Source organism: Protopterus annectens, chromosome 2.part1 (genome assembly GCF_019279795.1).
Source record: "Protopterus annectens isolate FY-2018-M chromosome 2.part1, PAN1.0, whole genome shotgun sequence".
NCBI lineage: Eukaryota > Metazoa > Chordata > Ceratodontiformes > Protopteridae > Protopterus > Protopterus annectens.
Genome location: NC_056729.1, coordinates 1,980,493,665 through 1,980,517,386, shown reverse-complemented (window position 1 = coordinate 1,980,517,386; position 23,722 = coordinate 1,980,493,665). Strand labels below are relative to the sequence as shown.

The window sequence follows — 23,722 nt, the reverse complement described above, 5'->3', positions numbered from 1 at the left end:
ACCCTGACGTTCTGATGTCAGTCTTAAGCGCCTTGACCGACGTCAGCCTAATACTTTGATATTCGGGCCGACCGAGGACAGCGGACTACCCAAGTGTAAGGACTGCAGCAATGTGAGATGAAGAACATCCTCGTTTTGTTAAACAACACTAATAAATTAGCAAGCGGAAATCCACAAAAAACTACAACTTATAACTATTAACAACACACAGCCTAACTGAGCGCAAAAGACGCCTACAATTACTAAGCTCTAATTATTAAACACAAAAAGCTGGCACACATGATACCAAGTACTATAAAGCCAAAAGGTCAATTGTACTAAGAAATTGCACACAAACGGTGCACTAATAAATGCTAACTACTCTAACATACAAACTACACTAACTGTGAATATACAATGATATAATAACACTATTAAGTAGAACCCCCCCCCCAAAATTTTGTATAAACTTTGAGTAAATTGAAAAACTTAGCCAGAGCCAAAGAGAAGCAAAACTGAACTCGTTGACGCAGCAAACTAGATCTGGGGATTGTACTGGTGCACCATGGGATACCTACCTATCCACGAGCCAACTAGAAGACTTCCAGCTTGTAAATAGGCCGAGTCGGAGCCGATCCCATATGTAAGAATGAAGGCGAGATAGGACTACAGAACATCTGCAGCTACAGATTAAAAGAAGAAGAAATGATTTTTTTTAAAGTAGATTGGGTGCCATAACACTAGGTGTAGGCAGGGTATAAACCATAGCAACACTTTGTCTGCCTCTGTCTTTTTCTCCTCTTCTCTCACATGACATGCAAAACTACAGCATTTTTGGAAGAATGACAATTCACCAATGGTGTATCCTTGAGATGAGGGGGAAGATCAAAATATCTGGTAAAAACACATTGCAGGTAACAGAAGGACATAATTATTCCACAAAGAAGTTACTCTAGCTGAAAATGGAACTGGAGAATGGTGTGCTGTTAGTCAACAACTTTAACTGCTGCACCAGGGCAATGTCGGATTGAAATGCAAGCAAATATAAATCCCACTGTATAATAAAGAAATACATATTAGGTCAGGTGTTCAAAAAAATGCGGCTGTAGTATAAAGATCTGTGTCAGCCATATTACTTTTGATGTATACTCTATCCAGGGTCTAAATTAAATCAGCAAACGCTGATTTATCAACCCCATGTAGGCAAAAGCTTACAATCCCGAACAATTAGAACAGCGATTTTTTCCCCAGGGAAAAAAAAAATAGCTGTTCCAAAAAAGAAAAAAAAAACCTTTAAAACATACATAAAGTGGGGGGCTTCACCCCCCACAACCCCCACCTGGGGGGCTGTGCCCGCCACACCCCACTTAAATATATCAACTCCGTGATCGCACTACAGTGATGAAAACGGCAAAATAACAAAGGCGGCCAAGCGATTTCTTTCCCAGGGAAAGAATTCGCTTATATGCCGCTGTTTCGGTATTTTGCCATTTTGTGCTTTCAAGTTCGATCAAGACGCATTCGAAAGAATGCATCTTCGATCATATAATAGGGAACCTCTATCCACACATACCTTGCATCTAAGTTTTAACTTTCAGTGCATAAATAATGCTTGCATCCACTACAAGGTACAGTCAAAGCAAGACACAATGGATTAAGAGCTTTTGCAGAATCTTTATACATTAGTCCTTTGGAACATCATTATTTTAGGTCATAATGTTAAATTTCATTTTGCGTTATTTTCAGGGGTTATCCTGTGCAATCATCACCTTGGTGCTCCATCTCATATTTGCTGCTCCTGCCTCCATTGTAACAGAGAACACATGGTGCCCAATTACAGCACATGGCTATAGAACAGGATTATAGTATAAGTAAATTTAAAATATGAAATCACCAGCAATGTACAACATACAGTTTCTTAAATGGCTGTAACACACACCTTAGTTTATCAAACATGCAGAGATTCTTTATATACTGTGTGTTTGAATAAACAAGCTATTTTAGTGTTATTAAGTCATTTCTAAAATTAAACGCATCTACCTAACCATCCTCACTATACTGGAAAGGAATGACTACAGAACAATAAACTACATACTTCCATTTCTTTTCTATTTTTGTTATTTTTTGCTTCTACAAACATAAAATGCTTTCATTTCATGGATCTGCCCAAGCTGCAAAAAGTATGTCCATCTCTATTGTTAGAGTACCTGGTATCCTATCTAATGAGGTCCTAATCTGACTAAACAGCTGATCTTGGCACAAACCTCGCTATCATCAATTGCCACTTGTTAGATTTATAGAATTAAGCAGTAGAAACAGTAAGCAGGTATTAACTTGCAGTCATTGTTTGATTAACGGTATTAGACTTTATATTATTCACTGTGAATGGATGAATTCCATGCAGCCTGTTTTTTAATGCTTTTGCTGAAATCCAGGCTCTGTACAAAACATGCATATGTTTTTCTTTTGGTAGCAGTCCCAAAATGAAATAAAATTTGCCATTTCTGTTTACAGGATCCATATCAAGCATATACAGCCAAGTTGATGCTTTGTAAGCATTCTACAAACCTTGTAACTTCTGTTAACAGTAGCTTCCCTAGTGCTGAAGTCAGACTTACTGGCCTAGCTTTATACCTGTTTTGAATACTGACACACATGGGACTCTCTCCAATTCTCTGGTATGTAAGCAGATCTTATTAGCTCACTGAATATCACTGCTAGTTGGACGGACAGTTCCTTGGCTAGCTCTGTTTGAATTTCTGGGTGCATTCCAGCTGGGCTCGCCTCCTTGCTTTGCTAACCAAGTTAAGCATTTAGTCTGTTCTTTCTGCTGCTATGTATATGTTCCATAGCAAGTCTGCAAGATCTGCTTTGAAGTCATTTATTGTTCTGTTTTGCTGCCACAAATAATGATGCAAAAAGTTCCACCATGTGTTTTCCCTTCTTTGATATTGTGTCACTAAGTACATTAATCAGTCAGTATGTACTTAATGGCAGAATATTCAGATGTTTGTGGTGCAGCTTGACAGCTTCACTGGGGCCTGTTTTAATAAAATGTCCTGCATTTTGCTTCTGTTGTACTATATGCATATGCCAGTCATGCAGGTGTGGCAGTGCATACTATGCTGAGCCATTACAATTAATGTGTCTGGCACATTACTCTTGAGTATGCAAGCAATCTGACATAATAGAACACCCAGTAACTAGTCTGAAATTTTCAACACTTAAGCAATGGTAAAGAATGGTTGCTGTAAATGCATTTGTCTTATGTGATTTGCTCAGTCACACAATAATATTGCACACAATTCCTAAATGCATTAATTTGCACTTCCACATTTTGACTAATGGTAGGGTTTGTTAAACACCATGTAATAGACATGTGGAATTTGTTTAGTATAAGCTGTTAGCAGTAGATAAGACAAGAGTGGGTGGATTTTACCTTCTAGATACAAGACCTTAAACTGTTTTTTTAAGTGCCACAGGGTGCTGGCATCTACCAGGTTACCACAGAAAATGATAACAATCCAGGCAGAATTCTCATTTAAATAAGCCACACCAGGTAAGAGCTCGCTATGGTCATGGATTTCTTTTTTCATATTAGTCCACTAATTCCTTATACCTTACTAAGTTCGTCATATTTTACTTAAATCATGCATTTCAGTCATCTGGGTCAAAAACTAGGCTCAGACAAACATTCATTCCCAAACAGATGATTATCTTTTAAATGCTTTAAATAAAAAGGCTAATTTGACAATTACTGAACTCTTATTTTATACCATCTTCACTTGAAAATGAGTTCAGTAATTACTGAGATCCCTGCTAGGAATTACAAAGTATAGAATTCCTTGCTGTAGCTAAGCGTACATAAAACTATGACATGGAATTCACCTAAAAGAGTATCTTCCCTTTTTCTGAAGTGGTGCATCCTTGGACTGGGAAGATACAGAAGTTGGGAATGAGGATGTAGGAGACTTCCCTCTGAAAAAAAGACAGGCTTCTAAGTTTTTTAGGTAAATTCCATTCAATAGTTATATTTATGACAAACTGTAATAGTCTTCTGTATAGCATTTATATACACTATATTTCACATATAAGAAGAAATTAGTAACTGTCTTCTTGTATGCCAGTATTATTTTAAGTTTGTCCTGAATGTGTTTTCTATATAATCTATTTCCTTACTACTCTGTGAAATCCATTTTACTTCCTGATGTTGTTATGTATTGCAGTCTTACCCATGTATGCACTCACTGCTGGAGCTTTCTTACCAGGTCTTCAATGTAAATGGACCCTTCCCTGTTGAGACACTCCTGGTCAACAATCTCAGTAAATTAAAAAAATAAATAAATAAACAAGCATTAGGAGTACTCTGCACTCACCTTCCACACTGGCATTAGGGAAGGCATCACATTTGCTTTCACACTGCTGCATTGATGAAGGTCGATCTTTTTCTAGACAATCACTAGAAGGCTGACCAATATAGGAAAGACACTGCACTGTCCGCATATGTTGTCCAAAGCCACATTGTGCAGTACACTGTATCAAAGAAAGGGAAAAAGCTTTCATGAATTGAGGTAACTAAAATCTAAGTCACAGGGGGTAATATTATTTAAAACAGCAACTGTTCTTGAACAGATCCACACTTGCCTTACACAATTAAAACAGATTGTACAATCTTCCAAGTTTCAGGGCATGCATCACTTTCTTGTTTTAAAAGCATATTAGACAATGGAAAGTTACATTCATGTTAGCCAGACATTCTTTTGTGTTATGTACCAATTCAAATACTGAGAAGAATATCAATAATATTTGTAGAGCAGACTTAAAACTAAACATCAGATCATAAAATACAAAACATTACAATTATTTACTTATTTTACATTTGTTGACTGGGATAGTCCGACTGGATTCATGTCCATTTTCAGCAGAGGCCCAGGTAGAAAAGCTCCAAGATAAGCAGTTAAGATTACAGATACAATATATACAGTGGTTACAGACTTAACAAGTTATTCAAATTCCAAGGTTAGAGATACTCCCAGGTGTAAGATTACAGATACAATATATACAGTGGTTACATACTTAACAAGTTATACAAATTCCAAGGTTAGAGATATTTCTGGGTGTAAATCTGGATTAAGTAACACAACTAAGATAAATTATAGTTATTAACTCATAGTAGAGGAGAGTTAGTCTGGTATGATACATTGACATAGCCAGTTTAGTGTCAAATATTGTTTGAGTCTTATCTTAAATTGACTCAGGGTGGTAAGTAAAGTAATATCAGCTGGGAGTGAGTTCCAGGATCTACCTGCAGAGTTGGCAAAGAGAGAGTCACCGGCTGAGTTATTAATTTTGATAGTCTGAACGTCTGTTAGAAGACTGAAAAGGTCTGGGATTGTTATAGGGGGTGATAATGTTTTTTAGTGCAGGAGTATTTTTCGGATTGTAAAGGATTTTATATGCCATAATTAGTTGGTTATACTGGATCAAACTGGGCAGTTCTAGCCACCTAAGCTGGTTTAGACTGATACAGTGGTGTGTCCTATAAGGCAGACCAGTGGCAAATCTAGCAATGTGGTTGTAGCAGATAGAGAGTTTGTTGAAGACAGACTTGTTTAAATTAGAGAGTAAAGGGGATGCGTATAGAAGAGTTGAAAGTAGGTGAGAGCGAGCTATGGCAATTCTAGCAGGTGGGGTTAAGAAGGCTTTTATCCTGTAAAGTGACCCTGTGTTTTATTGATGGTTTGATTAACATGCAGGTCGAATTTAAGATTGTTATCTATGATAACACCTAGTAGTTTTGTAGAGGTGTCCGGGGAGATTATAATGCCATTATTGGATTTTATGGTAAAGGTAAATGCAGTAGACCTATGAGTTGGTGAGAAATGTAACAGGTTTTTTTATGATTTAAGATCAGACAATGACCAGAAAGCCAGTTTTCTATTATGCTGAAGGTGTTCTGGGTAGCTGACCATAGTTCTGTCTGAGATGTGGCTGAGCAGATCAGGGTGGAGTCGTCAGCGTATTGGATGCAGCTGACTTTTGGGATAACAGTATAAAGGTCATTAATGAAAATGGAGAACAGAAGGGGTCCTAGTATAGAACCCTGGGGTACACCAAGGGAGTTGGGTAGGAGGATAGATAGTTTGTTTTGCCAAAGGAGAGCCTGCTGTCTGCCACTCAGATAAGACTGGAACCACTGAAGGGCTTTAGTATCTAGACAGAATGTCTTCAGGGTGTGGATTAGAAGTTGGTGATCAACCATATCAAATGCCTTGGAGAGATCCAAGAAGAGGGCAGAGAATATGTTATTACTGTTGCGATTAGAAGGCTAGGAGGGCTTAAGTAGTGCTGTGGTGAGGTCGGAAGCCGTGCTGGGAGTCTGCCATAAGGTTATTCTGAATTAGGTGGTGAAACAGTTGTCCATGAATACATTTTTCCATAATCTTGGCAAGTGGAGATAATATAGCTACTGGCCTATAGTTAGATAGTTCAGTAGAGCTACCTCCTTTGTGAAGTGGGATTACATATGATATTTTCCAGATGGTGGGGATTTTGGCTTCTACTATGGTTCGACTGATTAGTATAGAGATGGGGTAAGCAATGGCATCAGCTGCTTTTTGTAGATACTCGGCAGGGAGTAGATCAGCAGAAAGAGTAGCTGGTTTTCATTTTTTGATCAGGGTACAGATAAGTGAAGTGGCAACTGGTTGGAATCTGAATGAGAGTTGGTTACTAGGGGTGGTGTCCTCAGGGCCAGGGGAGCTTGAAGGTAGTTGGCTAGCTAGGGCTTGGATTGTCTCTGTAAAGAATTGGTTAAAACTGTCTGAGACTTCCTCAGGTGGTTTATCAATGGTGGCTGCAGGGGAGAGGGTGGAAGTTTGTCCAGGATGTAGCAGTTTGTTTAAACCTGCCCAAAACATCTGAGGGTTGTTTTGATTTATTTGCTGTAGATTATACTTGTAGTTTTTTTTTTTACATCCCTCTGAGCTACCACCAACTCAAGCAGATGGGAACTCAGTTGAACAACAATGCAGTTGAAAAGTAATTTCTCATATTAGTGTCAGTGGTTCAACAAGCAGTGCACTTGCTTTTGGTGCTTGAAGATTAGAAAGTTGTGACTTCCATTCCCATTCAATGTGAATGGATTCATTGTAAAATTGCAGATACTGCAATGCACCATTAGGGGGTGCTGCATTTCTGAGTATGCCATCCTTCAGATGAGACATTAAACTGAGTTCCGATCTGCTTGAGTTGGTGGCAGCTCAGAAGGATGTAAAAAATTCAGCAGCATCTATTAAAAAGACTATGGGAAGTTCCTCGATGCCCTGGCCAAATTTCCCCTAGTAGTGTAAATATCAACTTGGATGTCTCCTGAAAGGAGTTAACTTAGTCAACAAAGGATAACTAAATAAAATGTAAACAATCGGGATGCACACAGAAATGTTCACATTTTATGAAGAGCTGCATCACATTTCAGCTTATAGGTTCATAGGTTCATAGGTTCATACTAGGCTATCTGCCCGAGGGCATTTATAAGCCTAGCCCATTGTTTTGTGGCTTACGCCACCCCTTTAGTATGGGGAACTATACCCATTATTTTGCTGTGCCTCTGTCGAGCAGTGACACTGAGGTAATTCCTGGGGTATATCTGCGATCTCCCATCCATTGGTCAAGATTTCTCTTGAACAAGGCCAGCGAGGTGCTCTGCCTCACATGTACCGGGATTTTGTTCCACAGCATAGGGAGTCTTTGGGTGATGAATCTATCCCTCCAGCACGTCCTATTAATAGCCGTGTCGAGGTTTAAGTCTCCGCCCTTGTGGCTCTGATGGATCTAGATTTTTGAGGTGAAGCATATTCATCAAATCTGGGTTTGACATGGCCTTGTATGTTAGGCAAAGGTCACCTCTGAGCAGCGCTGAATAGAGCTGGAGTTCTTTCAGTCGGGCAGCATAGGACAGATTTTGAGACCCTTTATCCTTTTGGTGAGGAACTTTGTGGCCTCTCCAGCTGCTGCAAGTGTCGGGTCAGATACATTCCGAATGGGGCATTGTACTCAATCATTGGTCTGATGAGTGATGAGTAAAGGAGACTATGACCTCCTTGATCTAGATGAGAATCCCTTCATGATAAGGTGGGCAATGTAGAAGGACTTCCTAACTACTTTAGCTACATGGGTGTTGAATGACAGACTACTATCAACCTGGGTCCCCAGGTCCCTGATAACTTCTTCTGTGCTCAGTGGATTGCCACCTATTTGGTAGCTAGGTAACCTTGTTTTTCCCGAAGGGTATGACTATGCATTTTGGCATTTAACTTTAGGCCGTGGCTCTGGCACCAGTTATCCGTTTCTGTGAGACCCTTCTGAAGGATATCTGTGTCAGATGTGTTTTCTACTATGGCGCACCGTTTGCAGTCATCTGCAAACTTTGTCAGCCATAACCCTCCTGTGTTTGCTTGTACTTGGAAAAGTAGATGCCAAACAAGAGTGGGCCCAGGACTGAGCCCTGTGGGACACCACTTGTGACAGGCTTTGAGTCTGACATGGCGCCAGCAACTCTGACCCTGTGGGTTCTGTCACTCAGCCAGTTTGCAACCCATCTTGTGATGTATGGGTTAACATTTAAGCTGATGAGTTTTTCAATGATACCCGAGTGGGGTATTGTATCGAGGCCTTAGCCAGATCGAGGTAGGCTGCATGGACTGCCTTTCCTCATCAATGGCTTTGGTGACTGTTTCAAAAGTCAACCAAGTTTAAAAGGCATGATCTGCCTTTGACAAAGCCAAACTGTTGGATCCAAAGTCTGCAAATTCCCTATGTCTTTATTTATGAGGTCCATTATGATCCTCTCCATGGCTTTGCAGATAAGGCTTGTCAAGCTAATGGGCCGGTAATTTCCAGGGTCTGTGGAGGCACCGCCTTTGTGAAGTGGGACCACAGTTGCAGTGCGCCACTCCCTGGATCCAGAGGTAAGACTTTGATTAAACAGCTGTCCTAGCTGTGGGTTTAATTCCTCATTGAGTTCGTGGAGCACACAGCCGGGGACACCATCGGGTCCCATGGATGCTGTGTTGATTGCTCTGGAGAGAGCAGTTCTCACTTGGACGCAAGAGATGTCTGGGGGGCTACACTCATTTGGTATAGATATCTCTCCTTTTGGGGAAGTTTGCACTGAACCTGTCAGCCAGTATGTTGGCAATGTCTGTAGGATCAGTAATCTTCACATCATTTTGAACTAGTTCTGAGCATATCTGGGAGTTTCCTCCTAGGTTTCTAACATAGCTAAAGAAGGCCTTATGATTGTCTTTTGAGTCTTTAGCTATTTTTCTCAAATTTGCTTTGGATGATTTTATGAGAGCTCTTAGTTTTTACTTATAGTGATCAAGGGTGTCTTACCTTTTAAGGATTTTGCTCTATCTTGTAGTAGCTTCCTTCTTTTGTTGTAGAGTTTGTTTATGGCTGGGGTCCACCAGACTGGACGCTGCCTTTGGTACAAAGAGTCTTTGTTTTGCTTGGGATTGCCTTATCCATGCAGTCCTGCAGGTGCTGGTAGAAGGCGTTTGTAAGTGATTCAGCGGCTTGAGTATTGTTTTCCGGGCCTGAAAGGAGACCACACTAGATTTTAGAAGTGTGAAGTCGGCTTTTGAGAAGTTCTTTACTGTGGTCTTTTTTATTTCAGGTGGGGTGGGATGAGGACCTCCAGCGAGATTAGTTTGTGATCTGATCTCACCAGTGAGGGTATACTTCCGGTGTTGAACATTGTGCTCCCATGTTCGTGATGATGAGATCAAGTATGTTATCTCCTCTTGTGGGAGTGGTGACTAGTTGTTCCATGGCATTTGAGTTTATGAATTCCAGGAACTTTTGGGCTAGGGTGTTTGGGCTTGAGTAGTGTTCCCAGTCTATATTAGGGTAATTGAAGTCACCTAGTATGATGGTGTTTGGTGATACATTTATCCCCTCTAGTGTTTTCAGGAAGGAAATGTGAGTTTCCTGAGTTTGTGAGGGTGGCCTGTAACATGCTACAATTTGCAGAGCAGTCTTGCCTATGGTTAATTGCACCTGGATGGTCTCCGATGCATCGTGTGTTGTCACCAGTCTTGAGGTGTGGGTGTCCTTGATGAATATGGATACCCCCCCTCCTTTCTTGGTATTGTCCGGATTTTGGGGATGATATGAGGTAAAACCTAATAGCGCTGGGGTGCTCTCAGGAGCCTTGAACCAGGTTTCTGTCACAGCACAGACATCGATGTTCTCCATACTGAGAAGGGCCTCGAGTGCATGCATTTTGAGATTTAGACTTCTGGCATTGAGCAGCATTACCCTTAGTTTTTTCCTTTTGTGTTCTAGGGTGGTAGGTTTAGAATTTGAGCCTTGCCTAAAAAGGCACTATGGGGGTGGCAAGAGCCTTTGCCAATATCCGAATCCCAGGGTGACAGGTGCAAGCCGGCGTGGCTTGTCCAGCATGTCATCCCAGGCAGACAGATACTGGATCCTCTTTGAATGACACCAGTGTTTAAGCCAATTGTTAAAGCTGATCATCTTATCTCTGTATTGTGGCATCATTCTTGGTGAAGGTAGGATACTGCTCAAGGTCAGGGTCATACCTGCCTGGGCTACATAATCAGAGAGCTCCTCAATGTCTCTTTTCATGTAGTCCAAGGAGCTCAGGTCGTTTACACCAGCGCGGGCAAGGACTGAGTCATATTTGTACCTGCTGTGGAGAGACCTGAGTGCTTGCGTTATGTGGCGGATTCTAGCGCCCGACAGGCAGCTTACTGTGACCTTCTCCTTACTCAGTCTGGTGAGCGGGACATCAGTGTGTCTGACTATGGAGTCACCAATGACTAGTGTGTCTGGCATTGTGTTTGGCCTTAAGGGCTGTGACTGTTTGACACTCTGACTGTGAGGTCTATGTGTTTCGGGTGTTGTGTTCTGAGGTGGTGGTTGTTTGGGTGTCTGCTTTGGTGGCCTCTGCTGTTTTGGTAGATTTTTGATCAGGGCCTCCGAGTATGTCTTTGTGTGTTTATGTGTATGATTTGAGGTTGTAATGGTACTATGTGAGACTGGGTCTATAGTGTGTGTGGTAACCTTCTCCTCCTGACTGGTCTTGCCAGTCCTATGTTGAGAGAGCTCAGCCTCCAGTTTGGCCGTATAGTTGCATCTCTCGCATGTATTTGTGTTTTGTGGGAGGAGGAAAGGGTTGTCTGTGTACATGAGGCAACTGAAACATTGCCTCAATATTCCCAGGTTCACCAGCTGAGCAGGAGAGGACACTAGCAACTGATCCCTCGACATGCTAGAAGGGTAGACGAAAAACTTTAAAAAAACTTGGCGGGGGACGTGGGTGACCGAGAAATGGGGGTTGCCTTTTGGGGTACTATCTATGAAAAGAGTGCCGTATCAAGGTAATAAGTACTGTAGGAGCAAGTGCTAGGTTTAATAGATAGAGAATAGTCTACTTGGAGTCAAGTAGAGTTGATCTTTGTAGTTATAGGGTACGCTGATTTGATCAGTAGTATAGTTCGAGGAAGGTAGTTTTAAGGGAAAATTTGAAGAGTGGACTTTAGGTAGCCCGAATAGTTTAAACCTGCTTAACCGGCACTGCCCTAGTGTGCAACAGTGGCAGCTCCGCGCTAAATCGCTCTAAATCGTTATACCAGGGGGCTGGAAAAAGCTAGAAACTGGCCCAAAACGACCAATAAACTACTAGTTACTGGCTGAAACCTCACAAAGCTGGACAAAAGGCTTCATATATTGCTTTACATGTTATATGTCAAAAAAATTCAAATATCTGAATCAACAGTTATGCTTTTCTGTAGAACTGCTCCAGGTTAATACTGTTACATGAAGTGCTATGACATTTCATGAGAATGTCACAAAACAGAATTATAGAGTGTCAAATGCAAATAACAGACACTTCTCCCTGATGATCCTGCATGCAGACCCCAAAGTCTTACTTTAAGGCTAGCTATATGCCAACCCTGAAAACACACACAGCCAGTCACTCGTGAAAACTCCTGAGTAACACAGAAGACTGAAATATGTAGGTCAGAACTTATTCAAAAGGAACCTCAGCCACTTTACATTCAGTGAGGTGTAGGAAAGACTATCAGGACCCCTACAGTATAGAAAGATATGGAACCTCATTGCACAGCTATTCGAGACCAGTAAGAATGAGTCATCTTACTAATACAGTAGTAAAGAAGACAAGCTACCAAGAATTCGTTCAGCCCTTTTTCAATGAGCAATGCTTAAAAAATGTATCTCATTTTAGCAATAACTCATTGTTCTGTATTACAGAATGATAACCTTGTCAACTCTTGGTTGCTAGTAACAGAAGATCAGTACAACTGTCATTTTTATAAACCAGTCTACTTTCAACAACTTATTTTGCTGTCTAATGACCAATGCTACATCTTAAAATGAGAATTATACAATGATGCATCATGGTTATTCAAAAATTAGTACGCTGATTGGACAGCCCAAACAGCATGCCCATTGTAAATTGAACACTTACCAATATAAAAAAGTCTGCCCACTAAAGTATCGTTGAGCTGTAATATCTCTCAAATGAATACATTTTCACAGAATGTCCAGATTTGTGCCTCATATTTTTGGTTTATTCCTCATAAAATTTGTGGTTTTATGACAAATCGCTGAGGAGTTAAGTCACTAAATAATGACACACGTTTGAGTTTCAGACTTCATATCCTTCAGATAATGCACTCTAACAAAAACTGTATTATTTTAGCAGCTTTCTAAGTCTATAAGAGCAACATTTACAATCTGTCCCTTTTGGGGGCCTTTGTTACCCATTTAAGGCTTTGTCCAAATGTCTTGAGCTAAAAGGCTGAGAGGTCCAAATCCAAGAAAAATCAGATACGTTTTGAAAGACTAAAGACTAAAGAAACACCTGATTTGTCTACCTGTTCCAGGGACCTAAATATGGTCTGCAAATTAAACAGGACATGCTGGAGGGACAGATTTTATCTCCCAGCGACTTCTGCATCTTTGGAACAGTCTACTAATTCATGTGAAACAGAGCACCTCTATGACACTGTTCAAGAGGAACCTGGATGAGTGGATGGGGCACTGTAAATTCTTACCAGGGATAGCACCCACAACCCTCCTGGAAATGTACAGTTATCACTAAATGCATTCTTAGGTATTGACTAGCATTTTCATGGTATTACATTGGGATGAAATGGCTAGGCTTAAAATAACCTCTGGGTCGAAAGCCTAGTAATCTCCTATGATCCTTGTATTTCTGCCCAGTCCCATATGCATGCACAGTACAAAAAAAATGCAGAACAGGAAAAAATGCAGAGGAACACTATGGTGCCATTACACAAACACATTATTTACGAAAGGTAACTAATTTCTTTCTTAAATAATGCCATAACTGCAATAACTGGCTCATAGGTGTGGGTGTATGAGGATTTACCCACATCCACTCATCATTTATTGCTTAATTTACACAACTTTCATCACTATATACAAACAGTTTGAATATGTACGTCAGCACAATGACTATAACAATTCATACTACAGGGGGTATCACTGAGTACAATTTCAAGACACTGATGACTAAATAGTTTAAAATGCAGGCATAGAAATTTTGCAACAGATGAATAATGCTTAACCTTCCCAGTCTGTCAGATTTCAAATCAGTTCATTAAGCTGTCGTTTTATTTTGCATTGATTGTCATATTGAAAATTCTAAACACTCATGCATTACATTTCTTTGTTTCAGATTACTTATTTTTCTGTTTCCATTTTGACCTGATACCACACCCCCTCTGGGAAATAAAAAGATTTGCTTCTAAAACCCAGATATTTCAAAGCATAAACCAGTCTTTACTTAGGAAATGCTGATGAGCTGCAATAACAATGAAACACGTCCACATCTACTAGAGTCTGACATTTTGGCTTGAATACATTATTGAAAACACATGAGTAACTGTGCATTTTTGAGCCATTGCACTGAAGCAATTCAGTTTTATAGGGTGATTTATATATTTCCTATAAAGCTTTGAAAACTTAGAACTGCTCTACTTTCAATCTAAACAGTCTATTCTCTATCTGAAAAGCCCAGCACTTGCTCCTAAAGCATTTTTACACAGGTAAAGCACTCTTAAATAAAAAGAAAGCACTACATCCACCTACAATCCCCTTGAGTACCCATTTCCCTATAGGTCCTTTCTGACTCAGTTACACAGCAATCCCTTACACTATTCTAGCATGTCGAAGGGTCAATTACTGGCGTCCTCTCCAGTTCAGCTGGTGAATCTGGGAATCTTGAGGCAATGTTACAACTGCCTCATGTACACAGACAACCCTCTCCTCCTCCCAACAAATACAAATATATGTGAGAGATGCAACTATACAGCCAAACTGGAGGCTGAGCTCCCTCGACTCAGTACTGGCAAAATCAGTCAGGAGGAGAAGGTAACCACACACACCACAAACCCAGTCTCACATAGACCTATCACAACTACAAACCAAACACATAAACACACAAAAACATACTTGGAGGCTCTAATTAAAAATCTACCAAAACAACAGAGGCCTCCAAAGCAGACATCCAAGCAACCACTACCTCAAAACATAGCACATGCAACACATAGTTCACAAAGTCAGTGTGCCAAACAGTCACAGCCCTTAAGGCCAAACAACATGCCTGATACACTTGTAATAGGTGACTCCATAGTCAGACACATTGACATCCCGCTCACCAGACTAAACAAGGAAAAGGTTACAGTAAGCTGCCTGTCGGGTGCTAAAATCCGCCACATAACACAAGCACTCAGGTCACTCCAAAGCAAGTACAAATATGACTCAGTCATTGTCCATGCTGGTGTCAATGACCTGAGACGTACCTCCCTGGACTACATGAAAAGAGACATAGAGGAGCTCTCTGATTATGTAGCCCAGGCCGGTATGATCCTGATCCTGAGCAGCATCTTACCCTCACCAAGAATGATGCCACAGTACAAAGACAAACCAATCAGCTTTAACAACTGGCTCAATTACTGGTGTCATTCTAAGGGGATCCAATGTCTGTCTGCTTGGGATGGCATGCTTGACAAGCCATGCTGCTTTGCAAGGGACGGCTTGCACCTGTCACCCCTGGGCTTCCGGATATTGACCAAGGCTCTTGCCACCCCCATAGTGCCTTTTTTAGGCAAGGCTCAAAAGACAAACCCACATCCCTAGAAAACACAAGTGGAAAAAAACTAAGGGTAATGCTGCTCAATGCCAGAAGTCTAAACCTCAAGATGCACGCTCTCAAAGCCCTCCTCAGTATGGAGAACATCGATGTCTGTGCAGTGACTGAAACTTGGTTCAAGGCTCCTGAGAGCACCCCAGCTCTACCAAGTTATACCTCATATCATGCTTTTCGGCCTCAAAACTTGGACCGAACCACAAAAGGAGGGGGATTATCCATATTCATCAAAGATACCCACACCTCCAGGTTAGTGGCAACGCACGAAGCATCGGAGACCATCCATGTGCAACTAACCGTAGGCAAAACTGCCCTACAGTTTGTAGCATGCTACAGACCACCCTCTCAAACTCAGGAACCCCATTCAGCCTTCCTGAAGACACTGGACAGTATGAATGTCTCTCCAAATACCATTATATTGGGAGACTTCAACTACCCAAACATAGACTGGGAGCATTACTCAAGCCCCAACACCCTAGCCCAAAGGTTCCTAGAATTCATAAACTCAAATGCGATGGAACAACTAGTCACCACTCCCACAAGAGGAGATAATATACTAGACCTGATCATCACAAACATGGGGACACAATGCTCCACACCGGAAGTATACCCCTCATTGGTGAGATCAGACCATAAATTAATCTCACTGGAAATCCACATCTCGCCCCCACCCCCAGCACAAGTGACCACAGTGAAGAATTTCTCAAAAGCTGACTTCGCACTTCTTAAGACTGAAGTGGTATCCTTCAAGGCCCCTGGGCCAGTGGAAACCACAGCCCACACCACTGAATCCTTTATAAATGCTTTCTACGGACACCTTCAAGAATGCATGGATCATGCAATCCCAAATAAAACCAAGACCCATTCCCCCAAAGGCAGGCGTCCTGTCTGGTGGACCCCAGCCATTAACAAGCTTTACAACAGGAGGAGGAAGCTACTACATGACAGAGCAAAATCCCCAAAAGGGAAGGCATCTCTGATGAGTACTAGCAAAAAACTACGATCACTCATAAAATCATCCAAGGCCAACTTTGAGAGAAAAATCGCAAAAGACACTAAAGACAATCACAAGGCCTTCTTTAGTTATGTTAGACACCTGGGTGGAAACTCCCAGATATGCTCAAATACACTGAACCCACAGACATTGCCAACATACTGGCAGACAGGTTCAGTGCAAATCCCCCCCCCCCCAAAGGAGAAATATCTATCCCAGCAGAGTGTAGCCTCCCTGACATCTCAGATGCCCAGGTGAGAGCTGCCCTCTCCAAAGCTAAAAACACAGCATCAATAGTACCAGACGGTGTCCGGGTTGTGTGCTACATGAACTCCAAGAGGAACTAAACCCGCACATAAGGCTGCTGTTTAATCTTAGCCTTACTACAGCATACGTACCCAAAGAATGGCGTACAGCAACAGTGGTCCCACTCCACAAAGGAGGTGCTTCTACGGACCCTGGAAATTACCGCCCCATAAGCTTGACAGGCCTGGTCTGCAAAGCTATGGAGAGGATCATTATGGAACTCATAAACAAAGACATTGGGGATCTACAGACACTGGATCCTACCCAATTCGGCTTTGTCAAGGGCAGATCCTGCCTTTTGAACCTGGTCAACTTTTTTGAAACAGTCACTAAGGCCATTGATGAGGGTAAGGCAGTTCACACAGCCTACCTTGATCTTGCAAAAGCCTTCGACACAATACTCCACTCGGGCATCACAGACAAGCTCACCAGCTGAAATGTAAACCCATATGTCATAAGATGGGTTGCAAACTGGCTCAAGGACAGAACCCACAAGGTCAGAATTGCTGGAGCCATGTCAGACTCTAAGCCAGTCTGGCGGTGTCTCACAGGGCTCGGTCCTGGGACCCCTCTTGTTCGGCATTTATTTTTCCGAGGTGCAAGCAAACATAGGAGGATTCTGGCTGACAAAGTTCGCAGATGATGGCAAACTGGGCGCCATAATTGATACTCCAGTGGACACAAGCATCCTTCAGAAAGGCCTCATAGAAACGGATAACTGGTGCCAGAGCCATGGCCTTAAACTGAACGCCAAAAAATGTATAGTCATACCCTTTGGGAAAAACAGTACCACAAATTACCACATAGGTGGTAATCCATTAAGTACGGAAGAAGTAATCAGGGACCTAAGGACCCAAGTTGACAGTAACCTCTCATTTGACACTCACATTGCCAAGGGGGTTAGGAAGACCTTCTATATTACCCACCTTATCATGAAAGGATTCACATCTAGATCAAGAGAGGTCATTGTGCCCCTATACTCTTCCCTTATCAGGCCCATAATTGAGTACAATGCCCCATTTGGGATGTACCTTACCCGACACCTGCACCAGTTAGAAAGACCCCAAAAGTACCTCACCAAGAGGATCAAGGGTCTCAAACATATGTCATATGCTGCCCGGCTAAAGAAACTCCAGCTCGATTCAGTCGCATACCGCCTACTCAGAGGCGATCTATGCCTGACGTACAAGGCCATGTCCAATCCGGAATTAATGGACATGCTCCACCTCAGAAAATCCAAATCCACCAGAGCCACGAGAGCGAGAGATTTGAACCTCAACACAGAAATAAATAGGACGTGCTGGAGGGACAGATTCATAACCCAGAGGCTCCCTACACTCTGGAACAAAATCCCAGTCCATGTTAGGCAGAGCCCTCACTGACTCTCTTCAAGAGAAATCTTGACAAGTGGATGGGAGATCGTAGGTTTACCCCGGGGGTCATCTCTGTGTCACTACTAGACAGAGGCACAGTAAACTAAACCCTAAATGGGCATAGTATTCTGATTCCAAGGGGTGGCGAAAGCCACACACACTCTGGCTAGGCTTATAAATGCCCTAGGGCAGATAGCCTAGTATGAACCTATGAACCTATGAAAAGGTTTGCAATCTTTTTATACAGATTTGTGGATTTCTTTGTTCATAGGTTCATACTAGGCTATATGCCCTAGGGCATTTATAAGCCTAGCCAGAATGTGTTTGGCTTTCACCACCCATTTTAAATTTATTTTGCTATGCCCTTTTTCGAGGTTAGTATACTGTGCCTCTGTCTAACAGTGACACAGAAGTGATACCCAGGGTAAACCTACAATCTCCCATCCACTCATCAAGATTCCTCTTGAAGAGAGTCAATGAGGGACTCTGCCTAACCTGGACAGGGATTTTATTCCAGAGTGAAGGGAGCCTCTGGGTTATGAATCTGTCCCTCCAGCATGTCCTATTTATTTCAGTGCTGAGGTTCAAGTCTCTCGAGCACGCAGCTCGATGGGATTTGGATTTTCTGAGGTGCAGCATGTCCATTAATTTCGGGCTGGACATGGCTTTATACGTCAGGCACAGATCGCCTCTGAACAGGCGGTATGCCACTGAGTAGAGCTGGAGTTTCTTTAACCGGGCAGCATATGGCATCTGTTTGAGCCCTTTGATCCTCTTGGTGAGGTACTTTTGGGGTCTTTCCAGTTGCTGCAGGTGTCTGGTAAGGTACATCCGAAAAGGGGCATTGTACTCAATTATGGGCCCGATGAGGGATGAGTAAAGAGGCACGATGACCTCCCCTGATCTAGATGTGAATCCCTTCATGATTAGGTGGGCTATATAAAATGTTTTTCTAACCACTTTGGCCACGTGGTTGTCAAATGAGAGACTGCTATCAACTTGGGTCCCTAGGTCCCTAATTACTTCTTCTGTACTTAATGGATTACCACCTATGTGGTAATTTGTGGGCACTTTGTTTTTGCCAAAGGGGATGACTATACACTTTTGGCATTTAGTTTGAGGCCATGGCTCTGGCACCAGTTGTCTGTTTCTATGAGGCCCTTTTGGAGGATGCTTGTGTCGGCTGGAGAGTCGATTATGGCACCCAGTTTGCAGTCATCTGCGAACTTGGTCAGCCACAGTCCTTCCGTGTTGGCCTGTACCTCCGAGAAATATATACCGAACAAGAGAGGTCCCAGGACTGAGCCTTGTGGGACACCACTTGTAACTGGTTTGGAGTCTGACATGGCTCCAGCAATTCTAACCATGTGGGTTCTGTCCTTGAGCCAGTTTGCAATCCATCTAGTGACATAGGGGTTTATATTTAAGCTGGTGAGCTTATCTATAATGCCCGAGTGGGGTATTGTATCGAGGCTTTTGAGGTCCAGGTAGGCTGTGTGACCACCTTCCCTCACAATGGCCTTGGTGACTGTTTCAAAGAAATCAACCAGGTTTAAGAGGCAGGATCTGCCCTTAACAAAGCCGAACTGGGTAGGATCCAGTGTCTGTAGGTCCCCAAAATCTTTATTTATGAGGTCCATGATGATCCTTTCCATAGCTTTGCAGACCAAGTTAGTCAGGCTTATAGGCTGGATAGTTTCCAGGATCCGTTGAGGCACCACCTTTATGGAGAGGGACGACTGTTGCTGTACGCCACTCTTTGGGCACATATCCTGTAGTAAGGCTGAGGTTGAACAGTAGTTTTATGTTTGGGTTTAGCTCTTCTTGGAGTTCATGTAGGACGCAGCCCAGGACATCATCTGGTCCCATTGATGCTGTGTTTTTTGCTTTGGAGAGGAAGGCTCTTACCTGAGCATCTGAGATGTCAGGGGGGCAGCACTCTGCTGGGATAGATATTTGCCCTTTTGGTTGGGAGGGGTGGGGGGGGAGAAGTTTGCACTGAACCTGTCAGCTAGGATGTTGGCAATGCCTGTGGTTTCAGTGTATTTTTTGTCATTTTGGACTAATTCTGAGCATATCTGGGAATTACCACCCAGGTTTCTAACATAACTAAAGAAAGCCTTGTGATTATCCTTAGTGTCCTGTGCAATTTTTCTCTCGAAGCTGGCCTTAGACAATTTTATGAGTGCCTGTAGTTTTTTGCTAATACTGATCAGTGATGCCTTCCTTTGGGATTTTGCTCTATCATTTAGTAGCTTCCTCCTTCTATTGTATAGTTTGTTTATGGCTGGGGTCCACCAGACAGGACGCCTGCCTTTGGAGGATTGGGTCTTGGTTTTATTTGGGATCGATGATCCATGCATTCCTGAAGGTGTTCATAGAATGCATTTATAAAGGATTCTGCGGTCTGGGCAGATTTTCCCCAGGCCCGGGGCTTTGAAGGATTCCACCTCGGTTTTGAGGAGTGTGAAATTTGCTTTAGAGAAGTTTTTCACTGTGGTTTTCTGGGCAGGGTGGGGTCGGGATGTGAATATCCAGTGAGATTAGTTTATGGTCTGATCTTACCAGTGAGGATACACTTCTGGTCTGGAGCATAGAGTCCCCATTTTGGTGATGATCAGTTCCAGTATGTTTTCCTCTTGTGGGAGTGGTAACAAGTTGTTCCATAGCATTTGAGTTTATAAATTGTAGGAACCTTTGGGCTAGGTGTTGGAGCCAGAGTAATGCTCCCAGTCTATGTTTGGGTAGTTGAAGTCGCCCAATATAATGGTGTTTGGAGAGACCTTCATATTTTCCAGTGTTCTCAGGAAGGCCGAGTGGGGTTCCTGGGTTTGGGAGGGTGGTCTGTAGCAGGCTATAAACTGGAAGGCAGTTTTACCCACTGTTAGTTGCACATGGATAGTCTCTGATGCTTCGTGCTTTGCCACCAATCTGGAGGTGTGGGTACCTTTGTGGTTCGGTCCAAGTTTTGGGGCCAAAAAGTATGGTATGAGGTATAATCTGGTAGTGCTGGGGTGCTCTCGGGAGCCCTAAACCAGGTTTCTGTTACTGCACAGATATCGATGTTCTCCATGCTAAGGAGAGTTTAGAGTGCATCTTGAGGTTTAGACTTCTGGCATTGAGTAGCATTACTCTTAGTTTCTTATCTCTTGTGATACCTATGGAGGTGGGTTTGTCTTTTGAGCCTTGCCTAAAAAAGGCACTATGGAGGTAGCAAGAGCCTTTGCCAATATCCGAAAGCCCAGGGGTGACAGGTGCAAGCCGTCCCTAGCGAAGCATCGGCTTGGGTCTTGGGTTGTGGCAGGGTCATTCTGACTATGTGTTCTAAGTGCCTGCTTGGGGATGTTTTACTTCACTGATAGTAATACAGCAATTTTCTCATGTTATTAAAATGTTCACTTTTCTAGGTCTATTTTCATTTTACTTTGTCCTTTGAATTTCTGAAACATTTAGGGTAAATATCCCCCAGGTACTTCTAGACCAAGCCAACTGCCTCTCTATTCTGGAAACTCCTGAAGAGAATAAGTTTGATTCTGAAACTGGGATGATTGCCAATCTCCCTGACCTGAAGAGAGGGACAAGTTAATAATAAAGAAGTACAGTTGTGTAAGTAAAAGTACCATGACAGCAGATAACAGAATGACCACTGCTGCAGTAGCCTTACCTACATGGGTTATATCTTGCCAATGATATAACAACTGTAAAGCTTCCAAAACTTAAGGGCACCTTCAACATGCCAAAAATGTTTGGAAGCTCGAGCTGAGCTGACTAAAAGACAAGTTTGGGTGCCAAGCCCTTCACAGCTTTCCTGCCAACAAGAAAGGATGGCTGAGTCCTAAAAGGCAATGTGAGGAAGAGCAAAAAAGTAACTAACCCCACCCTAGCATAAACAACACACCAAAAAAAAAAAGATAGATGGATGGGAGGGAGCAGCTACAGTAGCAGTGATCATTCAAACATTTACTGTTATAAGCTTACTTACACAACTGTAGCCCAGGTAGAAAGGTCCTTGCAAAGCCTGATCTAGACCCAGAGATGGAATTGCACTTATAGTGCTTTGTAAAAGTATGTACATAGGACCAAGTAGCAGCTTCTAGAATGCTTCTGGCATACAACCCTTTCCAAAAATCTGTAGATGAAGCCAAGAGATGACACGCTGTGGTCGCATTCCATGATGAGGTTCCTTCTTTTAGTCTGTGCTCAGATATGTTTAACTTTTGGTTCTGATTAGCCCTGTATTGATGTTCATAGTGTTGCCAACTTTGTTGCATTAGGATGTGTAATTGTTCCCTGTTAGCATCAGGGATAGCACATTTGTTTGGATCTCACAGCAGGGGTACAATGTTTGAGCAGTTTGCTATGTTATCCTTGGATTTTCTTGATTTTAGAGATTGTAATAGCAGAAAGGTGGAATCCTAGCTGTAGGTCCACCTAAGAGAGCACCATTTCATGTGTGGTGGTACATTTGGAATTTTGGACTGGTATTGAGAGGTGAGGCGAAATTTCCGCATTTCCCATTATTTGGTGATCTTAAGATTCGGTGAGCTTCCTTCGGCTGTCGTTGGTTCTCTTAAGATTCTGCTTGTATTTCTTGCGGTACAAATTTGCTTACTGGAGTTTATGAGTGCCAGCTTCACGCTAAAGTTTTGATACGGTCCATGAATATGGCTTTTTTTGTCTGTGTGGTATGCCTGTCCTTTAACAATGGCCTTTCAAAATGGTTACTTTTGTTCCCAGTTTTGACTCGATTTATTAGTTGTGGCAGGTGAAGTGATCCTGTGTCCAAATCTTCCTGTTTTCCTGCCCTGTGCCCCCACAGTCTGAGCGGCTGTGGTATGGCTGGCTTGTCTGCCGAAAGTAGCCTTGGGATTCTGGAAGCCTAGCCCATAGGAAGCCTGTTTTAAGCATGGAATTTGATTGCAATCTTAAGGTTTGAGGGTCATATTCTTTAGTTCTATGCTGTAGTTTCTGATCAAATGCCAGATTATGCATGTGCCAGCACCCAAGGCCTGCATATTTCTGCTGTTAACTTTTGATTGTTTCTAATTAAGTGAAGGTATTTGTTTTTCAAGGTCCTGTTTTACTAGATTGGTAAGAACCTCTTCTTGTTTGGAGCTTTCACCTTGACTTTTGTAAATTGAGTTATCGTGTGCTTTGTATAAATGACATGTAAATCTGGTTATTCTTTGTGACCTGTAAAGTCAGTCCCAGTATGGTAAATTTGAGTTTACCCTGTGTATGATGTCCCATTTGAAGAAAGGTTTTTGCCTAGAGAAGCCTAATGGCATGGAGGATATAGTTCTGGTCTGCAAGAAATCTGGTACGTGGATGGTTATGGGGCGTGAGTACTGCCTTGGAGGCTGGTACAGCCAACTCCGTTGCCAGCATCGAAGAAGTGCTTGGGCACCATTTTGAATTTTGGGACAAAGGTGTTTGGGGAGGCAGAATGTCTCAACTTTTTGATCTGAAATAGTTATGTGAACCTTCTTGCTTTCTCATTTTTCCAACTGAGTTTGTACAATACTGATGGACTTAGCCTCGTCTTTGAATTGGAGGAGATTGGATTCCTCTTGTGTAAGTTCAAGCGAAACCGTAACCTTATGCTGTCTGAAAAGCCCTGTTTTTTAGGAATGCAGTTCTTGAAATAGTTATTTCCGCTAGGACCTATTTTTCCAAGTAGGATTTAGGATAGTCAGGTTTGTATGGATGCAGAACTGTGTTGTCCTCTGTTTACCTACGGTCCTCTGAGGACTCTGGAGCCTTCTGCCCGGACTGATTGCCTCCCCTTTGAAATTTTGTGATAGGAAAGGACCATTTGGCGGCATTCCTAGACCTTGGGGT

At 42.4% G+C, this 23,722-nt stretch overlaps 1 protein-coding gene across 1 annotated transcript in view; it reads right to left on the bottom strand.

Moving 5' to 3' along the window:
- ADAMTS6 (ADAM metallopeptidase with thrombospondin type 1 motif 6) overlaps positions 1 to 23,722 on the bottom strand; it is a 2,910,080-nt gene that overhangs the window by 74,817 nt on the left and 2,811,541 nt on the right. Inside the window, exon 16 of the mRNA XM_044063364.1 lies at positions 4,356 to 4,512. Coding sequence (XP_043919299.1) covers positions 4,356 to 4,512 — 157 coding nt within the window. The remainder of the gene's footprint in view (positions 1 to 4,355; positions 4,513 to 23,722) is intronic.